At 51.8% G+C, this 13,851-nt stretch overlaps 1 protein-coding gene across 1 annotated transcript in view; it reads left to right on the top strand.

The window, feature by feature from the left end:
* Nucleotides 1–13,851, top strand: part of CDH23 (cadherin related 23) — a 257,145-nt gene that overhangs the window by 190,795 nt on the left and 52,499 nt on the right. The window contains exons 38-39 of the mRNA XM_078859961.1: nucleotides 10,411–10,638; nucleotides 12,912–13,133. Coding sequence (XP_078716087.1) covers nucleotides 10,411–10,638; nucleotides 12,912–13,133 — 450 coding nt within the window. The remainder of the gene's footprint in view (nucleotides 1–10,410; nucleotides 10,639–12,911; nucleotides 13,134–13,851) is intronic.

The raw sequence follows: 13,851 nt of genomic DNA on the forward strand, positions 1-13,851 counted from the left end.
CATTTTTTATATATGATATATTTTTTCAATAACATTGAAAATTGTAAACCATTTTAAAATTAAAAACTTTTACAATTAAAAAAATGCAACAAATTTTATAACATTAAATCCGAGCAATATGTGTCCATCTTACCTTCCAGAGTTTTTTTGCATTTTTCGCAGGTGAAATGAGTTGCCCAGGGTTTATATTGATTCCCGACAGGCATGCCAAAATATGCCTTGTAGGCATCACACATCTGTAGAGCCGTTGTAGCCGTTGTAGACGGCCTGATTTAGACTTACCGCGGGTGGCAAACAAACACAATTGGGCGTGGCTACGTCGGTACGCGGAGCAGGTGCTCGCAGTGACGTCCTCGCCGTACGCTGGGATCCCCCCACAGCCCCTCCCCTCGGGGGGAGATGGCTATTTAAGGCAGTGAGCCGAAGGGCTCTGGGTCTAGTGTTAAGCTGTAACCAGTGAAGAAAGAAGACCAGCTAGACCGGCCCTGGAACTCCCTGGGATCGCTGTCCTTTTAAGGACCGACCAGGCAAGCCAGCGGCGTGGCCCCCAGAGCCCAGAACCGACGCTCTTCTAAGAGCGGGGTCTGGGTATTCGGGGTGCCGTAACGTAGGTGTAAGCTAGCTGTGAGCTAGGCTGTTGTGTTCCGTGGCTAGACGGGTGAAGGGGCCGATACCCCTTTAGTTACTGTAAGCTTCCGAGTTACGTGCTGGTGTTAATAAATAAGCGTGTGCCTCCAACTACGTGTCAAGTCTCCCTGGAACCATACTACATCTGGTGTCAGAAGTGGTTCTACAAGGATGGAGACGCGACGCACAGCTCTTACCAGAGAGACGGAGGCGGAGGAAACCACGGCCGGCTTCGAGCCAGAGATGGCTGCGGGCGGACCCGAGCAGCAGGAGCCAAGTCCACCTACACCGCAGCGTCAGGACGAGTGGGGACCGTCGCCTGAAGGACTGCGGCTGGCACACTCTCGACTGGCCGAATTGCTGTATGCTGCAGCCGCGACGCTGGAAGAAATTACCCGGCTGGGTGCGGGTGGAGCTGCGCGGGCCGATGGCGGCCGGCATAAGATGCCGCTTCCCGCCATTTCCAAGGACACTGAGTTTGAAGTTCCCGCCATAAGTACAGTGCAGGCTGACGGCGAGGCGAGGCTACATCACGTGGCCGATACTCACCAACCACAAGCCACGTCGGCAGCGGCAGACAGCGAAACGTCACCACAGCAACCGCCGTTGACACGCGACCAGCCCGCCAAAGCTGCACGGAGTGACGGAGAGCGTTTTTCGCCTACGGACGCTGCGCTGCAACAGCGACTGCCACCTCTCAAGGAATTCGTGGGAGGAGAAGGCGACTGGGGTGGCTTCCAGAGGCGCTTCCTCGCCCATCAAGAGATGGCGAAATGGACCGACGACGAGGCGTTGCGTGTGCTGCTGGCGATGCTTGACAACGATGCCCTCGCCACTCTCACCTCGGCACCAAGGGCGAAGCACGCCACGCTGCAAATGGCGCTGCAACTCCTCGCCGCGGTCTATGGACCACGCTCGGACTGTCGTCAGCTGTTTTACGATCGCCAGCGGGGCGCCAAGGAGTCGCCCCTGGCGTACCGCACGGCTCTCCTGGCCCTGGCGAAAACAGCTTTTCCACGGATGGACGAGGATGGGGTGGACGCCATGGTCACGGAGAAGCTGCTGCTGCTGGCCGATGATTTGGACATCGTCGTCTTGACTGAAGACGACGCGGAAATGTGTTCGTTGAGGGCCGCCCGGCACATTCATGCCAACCTGCTGGCCCAACGTCGGAAGGCCAGCAAAGCGACGGCCAGCCATACCGTGGCTGCGTCCGCCCTCCCAGCGGAAGACATCTGCGCTGTGGATCGCCCGACGGAGTGGAGGTCCGGAGTACGGCCAGCTCGGGACGGACCGAGCCGCCGGGATCAGCCCAAGTCATCAGCAGCACTCACGCGCTGCTACAACTGTGGCCTCCGGGGCCATGTGGCCTCGGGATGCCGGGCTCCTCGGCAGCGTGGTGCGACGCCTCGCCAGGACGTCGCGCCTCGACTCAAGTCTCCCCAGCAAAATCCGGCGAGTCGTGGCACCCCACATGATTGGCCCACACACACACCTGCCACTCACTCACACACCGCAACTAACGGTGTGTGAGTGAGTGTCACGCCAAAAACGTACCTCCGGGGGGTGTGCGGTCCAACCGACCCAGTGGTCCGAGTTGGCTCATCATGTTGTTGCCGCGTCGTCGGGGTCGTCAGTTGTTGTGGGACATATTGATGGGGTCGAGGTACGGGTCTTGATTGATACGGGAGCATCGGCGACTATTGTGTCCGATTTGATTTACAACATTCTCCCCATTCAAAGTCGTCCCTTGCTCCCTGTTGATGTCCCATGTTACGCTGCTAATGGGGGTTCGTTGGGCATTATCGGACAGATCCGCGCGCAAATTTGTATTGGGGACATTAAATTATCCGGCCCGATATTGGTCTCCTCCTCGCTGGCGGTTCCGTGCCTGTTGGGGACGGATTTCTTGGCCAAAATGCCCATTCGTATACTAATCGACCAAGGATGCATTGAACTCCCGTTGGGGCGACGTATGGCCTTTTTGTCATCCCCCGCTACCACTGTCCATGCGGCATTTGCAATGGTACCGGCGCTGGCCGCGAGGACGGTACACGTACCGCCGGGAGCTCAAATGCTCGTACCTCTTAGGCTGTGCCGGCCATTTGCGGAGGGCGTCGGGGATCGGGGGGTTCTATTGGGACCATCGAGGGCCGGGGTCAACGGACCCGACTTGGTAGCGGCCCAGACCCTGGTAAAAGGGGACGAGGACCCCTTCATCGCGGTCCTCAATGTGGGGTCACGAACGGCCGTGGTTCCTCAGGGGACCGTGCTCGCGCACGCGACGCCGGTGCCTTGTGAGGAACCGGTTGTTGCTCAGGTGAGCGCCGGTTCGCCCTCGCTACCGCATTCGGATCGTGATGAGGGGTGTCTCGATGCGCTTTGTGCGGGATCGGTGGACCTGTCTGGTCCACAGCGTGAGAGGCTTCGAGTCCTCCTTCGCGAATTTTCAGACGTTTTTAGTCTAAATAAATACGATATTGGCTGTACTAAATTGCTGAAACACCATATTGACACGGGTGACAGCGCGCCAATCTGCCAAAATCCATTTCGGTTAAGTCCCACCAAAAAGGAGCATGTTAAATCGGCTGTAGACGACATGCTAGCTGCGGATATCATATCCCCTTCCACCAGCCCTTGGGGCGCGCCGATCGTTCTGGTTAAAAAACACGACAGATCATTGCACTTTTGTGTGGATTTCCGTCGGCTTAACAAAATTTCTGTAGCCGACGCATACCCGCTTCCCCGGATGGACGAATCGCTTGATGCCCTGGCAGGGGCGCGATTCTTCTCCACATTGGATTTATTGTCCGGGTTCTGGCAGCTCCCTCTGGATGACGAATCCAAACCGAAAACTGCTTTCCGTACGCCGCAGGGCCTTTTCCAATTTAATCGCTTGCCAATGGGATTACATTCCGCGCCGGCAACTTTTAAGCGATTAATGGAATTGGTTCTGGCTGGCTTGCAGTGGGATTCGTGTCTGATTTACCTAGACGATGTCATCGTCTTTAGTAGAACATTCGATGAACACCTCCAGAGGTTGCGTGCCGTTTTTCTCAAAATGCGGGCTGCTAATTTGAAGTTCAAGCCCCAGAAGTGTTTCTTGCTCCGCGAATTGGTGCGCTATTTGGGTCACATTGTGGGCCGTTCAGGCATTGCCACTGATCCTGCCAAAACGAAATGTGTTCGCTCCTGGCCGACTCCCACCTCGGTGGGTGAGGTCAGGAGTTTCATCGGATTCGCATCATACTACCGCCGGTTTGTCGCTGATTTCGCTACCATTGCGAAACCCTTACATGCCTTGACATCTAAGGGGGTCAAATTTCATTGGGGTGAGGAGGAAGACGCCGCTTTTCACTCGCTCCGGGATGCCCTAGTCGCGGCTCCGCCATTGAGTTACCCGGATTTTACAAAACCCTTTTTGCTCGATACAGACGCAAGCAACACGGGCATCGGGGGCGTTCTCTCCCAGGTTATTTGGGGCGTGGAACATGTGGTTGTGTATGGCAGTCGGGTGTTGTCTACGGCGGAACAAAGATACTGCGTTACCTGTAGGAAACTATTGGCAATCGTGTACTTCATTCAACAATACCGCCCATATCTGTATGGTCGGCGGTTCACCGTCCGCACAGATCATGCGGCGCTGCAGTATGCTTTGCGGGTTCAACAGCCATCGGGACAATTGTCTCGATGGTTGGAAATCCTTCAGGATTTCAATTTTGCGACTACCTATCGTAAGGGCACTCGCCACACCAATGCGGACGCTCTGTCCCGGTTACCACCCACCTCTGAGTGCGCTTGCCTGCTGGGTTCGGGGCGTTGCAGACCTCCAAATGTCAGCTCTTATTCGGTTTTAGCAGCCCCTGCCGATGCGCCTTCCATTGCCGGTCCTATCGAGCAAGAAGGGAGGGATTCCTTGCTGGGGTTGTCGGTTGCGGAGTGGGGGCGCCTCCAAATGGAGGACACCTCCCTCCTCGCTTTGCGCCGTCGCGTCGGGGGAATCGTGCGGGGGGGTGAAAATGTCAACTCCTGGGGGTTGGTCCAGGGCCTTCTCATGCACTGGGATGGCAAATCCCGTCGACACCGGCTGGTGGTGCCTTCTGCGTTGCGGGGGAGAGTCGTGTGGGCTGCGCACGAGCAACTCCTCCACTTAGGGACCCACAAAACCCTTGCCACACTCCAACTAGATTTTTCATGGCCGGGCATGGCAAAGGATGTGGAGGACCTGTTGGGGTCATGCACCCAGTGCGCGCAAAGGAAGCCACCAGCGAAGGGGTCTAACCCGCCCTTACAGTCCGTAAAAGTTTCCCGAGTTAACGAGCTCGTCGCACTAGATATTCTGGGCCCATTCCCCGCTACGCCAAGGGGGAATAGATACCTGTTAACCGGGGTAGAATATTTTACGAGATGGCCTATGGCCTGGCCCCTTGCTAATCAGTCAGCAGCAGCCATCGTGGAGGCCTTTGTCCAAGGCTATGTCCTCGACAAAGGTGCTCCGGAGCGGCTGCTGACCGATCAGGGTAAACATTTTTCGGGGAAGCTTCTCCACGAGGTGTGCGAGCTCCTGGGAACGAAAAAGATTCGTACCTCCCCATATCATCTGCAAACGGACGGAATGGTGGAGCGGCTGCATCGGACCATCACGTCCATGCTGTCCCAGCAGGTGTCTGAATCCCAGACCGATTGGGACCTTCATATCCCGGGGGTTCTGGCAGCATACAGGATGGCTCCCCATGCGGCGACCGGGTTTTCGCCCTTTTTCCTAATGTATGGCCGCGAGCCTAACCCACCTGTTCCGACTCAGCTGCGGATCGCCACGCCGCATAGCAGAGGTGGGACAAAGTCATTGTTATGCAAGTCCAAGTCGAGTCGCAAGTCATCAAATTCATGACTCGAGTCTGACTCGAGTCCAAGTCACATGACTCGAGTCCACATCTCATAGGTGGGACAAAGTCATTGTTATGCAAGTCCAAGTCGAGTCGCAAGTCATCAAATTCATGACTCGAGTCTGACTCGAGTCCAAGTCACATGACTCGAGTCCACACCTCTGCCGCATAGTAAATCCAAATTGGCCGAACATGTGAAATTCAACGTTGCTAAATTGACAGAGGCGCGGGAGGCGGCCATGCAGAACTCTGAACTCTGCCAGAAGGCGAATGAGAGGCTCAGGCTGGGTCAGGTGCACATGCTTCAGTGGAAGCCGGGTGACCAGGCGTGGTTGCACTGTCCCCAAGTCCCGCTAGCAACCTCGTCTAAACTGGTGCGGCCGTGGCGGGGGCCCGTGGAGGTGGTGCAGGTTTTGCGCCCACAATGTGTGCGTATCCGATGGGGGAAACGTCGGTGGTTTGTGCACCCCTCCAGGTTAAAACCGTTCGTTGCGCCCCATGTTCATACTTCACACACGCGTGGCCAATCATGTGAGGGGTCAACCGACTCCCGGAGTACGACTTCTCTGCTGTCACCTGACTTAACACCGCCTGTTCCACCTACAGGCGCACCAGGAGTGACACGCTCACGACCGCCAACCCCTCCTGGGGGGGTCAGGGGTCGCTCTGCAGCGGAGCCGGACACCCTCACACCCGGACTGATAACAACCGCCACTGGCCAAACCAGAGGGGTCCCTTGTGACGGCCCCGCTGCAAGGACGCGCGCCAGAACGCGTAGACTTTTGTGAGGACGGCCGCCAACGCGACCCTTGCGAGCGACCGCCCTCGGTTCTTGTATATATGTTGTTTTACGGGATGGGGTATTTATTCGGTCGGGGTGCGTCGTGTTGGTTTGTTCTTCTTGTTGTTGTTGTTAAAGATTTGTGAGGCACACACGGGTTCAAAGGGGGGGATGCATCTTTATTGCTATTTTGTTGCAGCCGAGACGGCTGCGAGCTGTACAGGGGGGGGGGGTGATGTAGAGCCGTTGTAGCCGTTGTAGACGGCCTGATTTAGACTTGCCGCTGGTGGCAAACAAACACAATGGGCGTCGCTACGTCGGTACGCGGAGCAGGTACTCGCAGCGACGTCCTCGCCGTACGCTGGGATCCCCCCACAGCCCCTCCCCTCGGGGGGAGATGGCTATTTAAGGCGGTGAGCCGAAGGGCTCTGGGTCTAGTGTTAAGCTGTAACCAGTGAAGAAAGAAGACCAGCTAGACCGGCCCTGGAATTCCCTGGGATCGCTGTCCTTTTAAGGACCGACCAGGCAAGCCAGCGGCGTGGCCCCCAGAGCCCAGAACCGACGCTCATCTAAGAGCGGGGTCTGGGTATTCGGGGTGCCGTAACCTAGGTGTAAGCTAGCTGTGAGCTAGGCTGTTGTGTTCCGTGGCTAGACGGGTGAAGGGGCCGATACCCCTTCAGTTACTGTAAGCTTCCGAGTTACGTGCTGGTGTTAATAAATAAGCGTGTGCCTCCAACTACGTGTCAAGTCTCCCTGGAACCATACTACACATCTTAGCAGATGCTTCCACAGAGTACTTTTTCGCTCTTGTCTTGATAAACTGGCCGCAGACATAGCAAAATGTGTCTGCCGGATGCTTGCAGCCTCTTGATGCCATCTCAGAAAAATGCAGATATGTATCCACTTAGGTAGCTGGAACTAAACTGAACTTGTGGGCTTTTTATATTACTGGAAAGTTCTACAATATTCTAGAAGTTACTCCAAGTTTACTCAGCACTGAATCTATCTGGAATGTTCTGGAAAATAGTTAAGTTTCAAAATATCATGTCCTGGTCACAAAAGCAAAGTTTGTGGGGAATAATAGCCATTTTCTGTACTTTTGAAGCATAAGCAATTAGGAAATAACACTTACTAGCCAGGAACAAAGATAAAAAATTATTGTTACACAGTGTTACGTGTCAACTTTGACAAATTATATTAACCACACAATGCTTCAAATACCTGCATTAAATACAATGGACCCACAGTTCATGTGTTGTGTCAATGTCTCCAGCTACAATGTAGGAAATTACCGATGGCAAAATTTGTCTTCATGAATCTGGCCCAAATTGCTATCCACCACTGTTTGCAACTCATCCGGTTCGCTGTCACCTACATCAGGGCTTCAGTAGACCACACAAATGGGTGTTAGTTCTGGCGGCAGCAGAAGCAAGAACATTGTTGCATGGCAAGAGCCACAATATAATTATTCTGAGGGAACGGCACATTCCTGTCAATGGAGTGGGCACCCAGAAATGTACATGTCCTCATCTGAACCATATTTTAAGGGGTTTTTATTTGGGGGGGGGGGGGGCTGTAAATCCTGATCAAGAGACTTATAGCTCCACCAAAATCCATGAACTATGAAAGATGTTATGGTAGGCTTTGAGCCTGGACTCGGGCCAGGATTACAATACTGGGTTTTTTATGAAGATACATTTCACACATTGAGGAATAATTTATTAGTTTGTGTGCAATTTCAATCGGGACCACCTGGATTTAAATTAAAAGTAAAAGTAAATATATTAAATAAATTTAGCCAAACGTAATACATTTCTAAAATATTTGAATTAAGTCAAATTGCCAATACACACAGTAGCGTCATAAATTCACAAAGTTAGAAAACTATAAATCTATGTCAGCAGAATTGTGTTTTTTTTTAAACAAGTTCATAGATTGATTTTTTTCTTCCACTTAACAGCAGAGCTCCCACCTAGGGCACACAAGCAGCCAAGAGGCAGATTGCGTGGCTCTCTTCCACAAACCCTTGCCCCATGGGATGGCAATTGCGAGCCAATGAGCCAAACAAATATTCACCAAGTCAGAGAGCGCTCTAGCATCGGCCGTTCTTTATCTAACTTCTGTGTTATACTCAAACAGGGGGCTCCACAGCCCACCCAGCGATCTGCTCGTGGGCCACAAGGTGCCACGCACTTTCAGTAGAACAGTTTTCAACATTTCCAGCTTCTACCACAGCGTTTACATTTGACGTCAAACCAGGTGGCTGGAAACCTGATTTTCTTTTATAGCCGTAGCATATTTGTCTCCATTGCTGCACCTCCGATTGGCACGGTTGATCACGCATGGTGCGAGCGTACAGTTTGTTCTCCCATAACGCGTGTTTTCGTCAAGTGAATTGGATATAGCGCGATAAATTTATCAGGGAACACATTTTTTATAAAGCGAATTGGATATAACGCGATCGAGTGAAAAAAACTACGCCACACAAGTAGGAATAAGCTACCTCTGCATAGCATCACACATGGTGGGATGCTGTTGGATGCTTCTAGATGCTATCTACGTGCCCCAGTCTTTGTTCAGCCAGTATACGCATTGCACGTGCTATCGCAGATTGTGCTTTACCCCCGATATTATATATTATTTATTACAACGCGATATTACCATAACGCGGTGTTCTTCAGGAATGCAACTACCGCGTTATAAGAGAACAGATTTGAGTTCAACATATATACAACATACAGTACATACAACAATTGCCACAGTGGCACATGGGATTCCAGAGGGCACACGCGCACACGTACAAATATAGCTGGAAAACCAATGCTGCATGTGTATGCAATGCATTCCTTAACACGTACGGACGTAATCCCCAGGAATGTATAGATGTTCTCAGATATATATACTGTCATTGAGTATCAGAAATAGCCTTCAGAGAGTTGCCATACCATTGGAACCTCATTTACCAGTAAAAATATGAAAAAAAAATTTTACCCTTCTATCTGGCAACAAAACTGACACCTTTTTACAAGGAGTCATGTTTGCATAGACCACAATACCTGCAGTCATAATGCAAACAAAAAACACAACTCTGATAATGTGCACTGTCATTGAAGGTGATTGGTCCACACCCGAGACAGCTTTCCTTAGAGCCTAGTCTCACATGGGTTGGACCAGATGACGCCAAAAGGCACACAACTCAAAGACAATGCACCATCAGAGTATGAGAGCTCGGGGTATTGTGGTCTATGCAAACATGACTCCTTGTAAAAAGGTGTCAGTTTTGTTGCCAGATAGAAGGGTAAAAAAACAATTATCAGAGTTGCCATAGTCAGAGCCATCTCCACAACCAATGCAGCCCTGTGTAGATGGAAGAACACGTGTGGTTAGTTACGTGAATATCGTAAAGAAGGAGGCAACCCGAAACTAAACAGCTCTCATGGACTTTCCAAGCTGCATGTCCTAGGCTGTCTGACATAGATCTGAAAATTAATATTAGGAACCCTAATGGTCACTACAACAATGCTACATTACACAGTATTGGAATGACACCACAGTCACAACATTCAAGCTCTTCTGAATGTGACATGAAAAAAAAATTCCCATTAACAAAGTTCCCAACTCCTCTAACATAGTCGGGGACATGCACCCAAGGCATTTATCTATGAGATAGGTGCTGTGTTGGGTTTTTTACATTTTTTTCCTTTTAGTTTGAAAATAGAACATTTTACTTTCAGTGTTTTATACACGTGGCCCCTGGCCACAACCACACGACCTGTGTACGATGTTGAAAACATTTATTTCAATTCTAATCTAATTGTGCTATTGGCGTGAGAAGCCGGTTTCATCACAGGTGGCTCAAACCCAAATTGGAAGGCAGGATCTCGGCGGTGCCAGCTCAGTGCACTCTGGGGTTCTGCGCCCGCACAGCACGCATGACACGCACGGCACGCACAGCACGCACGGCACACGGCACGCACGGTACGCACGGCACGCACGACACAAGGTATGCACGGCACAAGGTACGCACGGCACGCACGACACACGGCACGCACGGCACAGGCGCCGTCTGGTCTCGGCGGCCTCACCATCCCCCCAATGCCGTGGTGCCATCCCCAGAATGTGGGCGGCGGCACGACAGTGGTGCGGGTTTGCGCGTCGGACCGCGACGCGGGGCCCAATGCGGCGCTGTCGTACTACATCACGGCGGGGGACGCCTCGCAGACGTTCCGCATCGACCGCGCGTCAGGGGAGATCAGCACGCGACCCGAGCCACCCGACCGCGAGCGCCGTGCCACGTACAACCTCACCATCACCGTGGAGGACGACGGCAACCCCGCCCTCTCGGTAGCAGTCACACGCATCACGCGCGACGTCTCCGGTTGTGAGCGCCGCACGTCCCTCTCACACGTCCCTCTCGTCACACGTCCCTCTCGTCACACGTCCCTCTCGTCACACGTCCCTCTCGTCACACGTCCCACTCGTCACACGTCCCTCTCGTCACACGTCCCTCTCGTCACACGTCCCTCTCGTCACACGTCCCACTCGTCACACGTCCCTCTCGTCACACGTCCCTCTCGTCACACGTCCCTCTCGCACCGCACATCCCAGATTCGAAACCAGGACCTCGGCGGTACCGGCTCAGTGCGTTGTGCATCAACCCCTGTGCAACCCGGTGATTTGCAGGCAGTGTTGGTAGATCGTGGAAAGATGGCGTCAATCCATGAGACACTCTCCTATCGGGTAATGAGGAAGCACTTCAGAAAGTAAGTTCTGCTTCTTGTAGGTGTGGGATTTCTCCAAGTGCTCCACTGTCCTGGCACATGCAAAACATTTATTCAAATGGAAAACTGGGCAAATATTCCCAGTGGGATCATCTTGAAAACAAACTACTGAGAGTAGTATTTTACTGGAATTGTAAATTATTACACAGCTCATGATTTGAAAGTCTGATTATGACAAATATTGAGTGATAAGATAGTAAGTTACATCACCAAGCAAATAACCTTTCATAAAATATTATCTTGAGCAGTCAAAACCGTGCGAGATATTGATATGAAACGGAAGCAGATACTTTCTACTAATATTTTTCCTGTATATACAGCCTCACTGTTCGTTGTTTGCAACGTTGTTCCTGTGACACTGGTGAGCAACTCATTCTCATAGCCGTAATTCTAGACCTTGCCACTATAGGTAAACATGTTTACCTATAGTGGCAAAGTGGCACATGCGTCAGCACTGCAAAGCTTTAGTCCACGGACGCTAGCGTGCAGCTTTTTACCAAGAACCTCACGCTGGCTCTCAGGCGGATATTAACTCACGCCGACTGACGTCTGCCACCTCCGCTGGAAGACACATTGCCTCCCTCGCTCCTGACATTGGGCCTCCGTTGATGCCAGACTGTAAACCTTCCTATTGATTCAAACATTAAAACTCAACATTCGCCGCTTTGCTACTCCACGTGAATAATAGCTGCAGTCACGCTCATATGGAGACCGCAAAGCTGAAATAAATCACGAATGAATCTAAGCGAAACTGAAGTCTCTTTCTCGGCCGTAAATCACACCAACACCTTCGTACGACTGAGGTTTCTCTCAACTTGGCTGTTGAGACTTGTGATTAGTTTTTCCAAAAAAACTTAAATCAAGAAATCGTTCATCACACTTTCGCAATTTGGACGAGGTCATTCGCTTTGCTTGGGTGGCAAGGGCAGTCATTATAGGGTCTGGCTAATTGTGCGGGAGCCACTACTTTGACAACATTAAGCCCCGGATTTGAAATGTCAATTTCGCAAATCGAAGCGGCTGTAACCGTCAGCGGAGCTTCACGTGTGGTCAGTTGCAGTTCTCCAGTTTGAAATATCTACAGATCTGCAATGGCACCAGATGTCTGTTGTGAGCCTCACACTGTTACATTGCTGCAGACTACCCCCCCCAAAGTCTGGAACTCGCTTTCCTCAGCCATCCGTGCTGTCCACTATCTGCCCATGTTCAAGTCCAGGGTCAAGACCTTTTTTTCCTCTGCATATAACCGACTGCCTCTTTCTACAACATATACCCACGGTTTCTGTACAGAAACCCTAAGTTGAAATCCTCATTTAGACATAAAAATACATAGTGTTATCATTCGCCCATTTGATTGCAAATGGAAAGAAGCGAGAGTGAAATTTGCTGCGATCCCAAACAGAAGCCACAACAACTACGAATCCCACTGCCAATACAGTACGAATATCAATAAGGGCTGCGGGGTTGCGCATTCCTTATTGCGCCTCACAGCAAGAAGTACGCGAGTTTGATTTCCAACTCGGGCACCTTTCTGTGTGGAGTTTGTATGTTCTCCGGTTTCCTCCCACAGCTTAAATAAAAAAAAAATATACAACCGGTATTGATCAAACATGTCAATGCTGACAAAAAAAGTCCTCACAAACTACTCATTTTGGATCACACAGCAGCAACTTCACCCCTTACAGTGAACACTTGGCAGAATCCTTCTGAAGAATCAGTGAGGCCATCCTGAATAAACAAGCATCGATAAAAATTACAACAATTACACAAAGGCTCTGGTACAAGAGCAGCGTCTGCGTCCGCGTGTGCATCTGCCTCACCGTGATCCCTGCGCAGGCCACCACCTCCGTGCTGATCCGCATCACGGACGAGAACGACAACGCGCCGGCGTTCGAGGCCGCGACCTACGAGGTGCTCCTGACGGAGGGGCCAGGCACGGCAGGCACCACCGTCGCCAACGTAGCCGCGTCCGACCCCGACGAGGGTGACAACTCCCGCGTCGTCTACGCCATCGTGAGCGGCAACACCGCTGCCACGTTCGGCATCAACAACAGCACGGTGAGGTGGGGCCGAGGGCGACGGCCGCGGGGCTCCCACCCCGTCGCTTCGCAGGAACGCCGCCGAGTCAGCGCGGATGTTACGAACGTTGCTTCGCTTGACGTCGCGGACTTGTGCGTTTTATATCGGGGACGAGGACATTACGCATAACCGCACTGCCCTCGAGGACTTCTGGTAACCTGGAGTGCCTCTGATTAGCACGTTTGGCTCCGTACGGCGCGAAAGAAGTTCAACACATACGTGCCAATAGCTTTTGTTATTTGCTCACCACCACTCGCACCACCACCGCGGTATCATGAGGATAAAAAATCCAGGTGAAGTGGAGGTAGTGTGCCAAAAATCGATCCCAAAACAATGTTCTGAACTGTTCCAGCTGAAATTAAGCACCGTTAGGAAAGACGTGGGATTCATCGACTGCAGCCTCTCTCTTTGTTGCTTGACTCATCGCCAAGTGCTCGTGATATCGATGGTAATGGAGCTACTCCATTAAAGAGTTTAATTTCAGCCTGGGTCTATCCGGATCAACGACCCAGAAAATGTTTCCACACCTGACACACGACATAAAATATAACGCTAGGTGTGGCTGTAGCTGGTCATCTGCCGAGTCCAGTCTACGTGTGAACTTGCATTGCTGGGTTCATCATGCATTTGTTCGATACACTATGCCTCTGCTGCAGTCCTGCACGAATGTGGCCGATGCAAAAGAGCAAAACTGCAC

The sequence above is a fragment of the Lampetra fluviatilis genome, chromosome 9 (assembly GCF_964198595.1).
Source record: "Lampetra fluviatilis chromosome 9, kcLamFluv1.1, whole genome shotgun sequence".
Taxonomy (NCBI): domain Eukaryota; kingdom Metazoa; phylum Chordata; class Hyperoartia; order Petromyzontiformes; family Petromyzontidae; genus Lampetra; species Lampetra fluviatilis.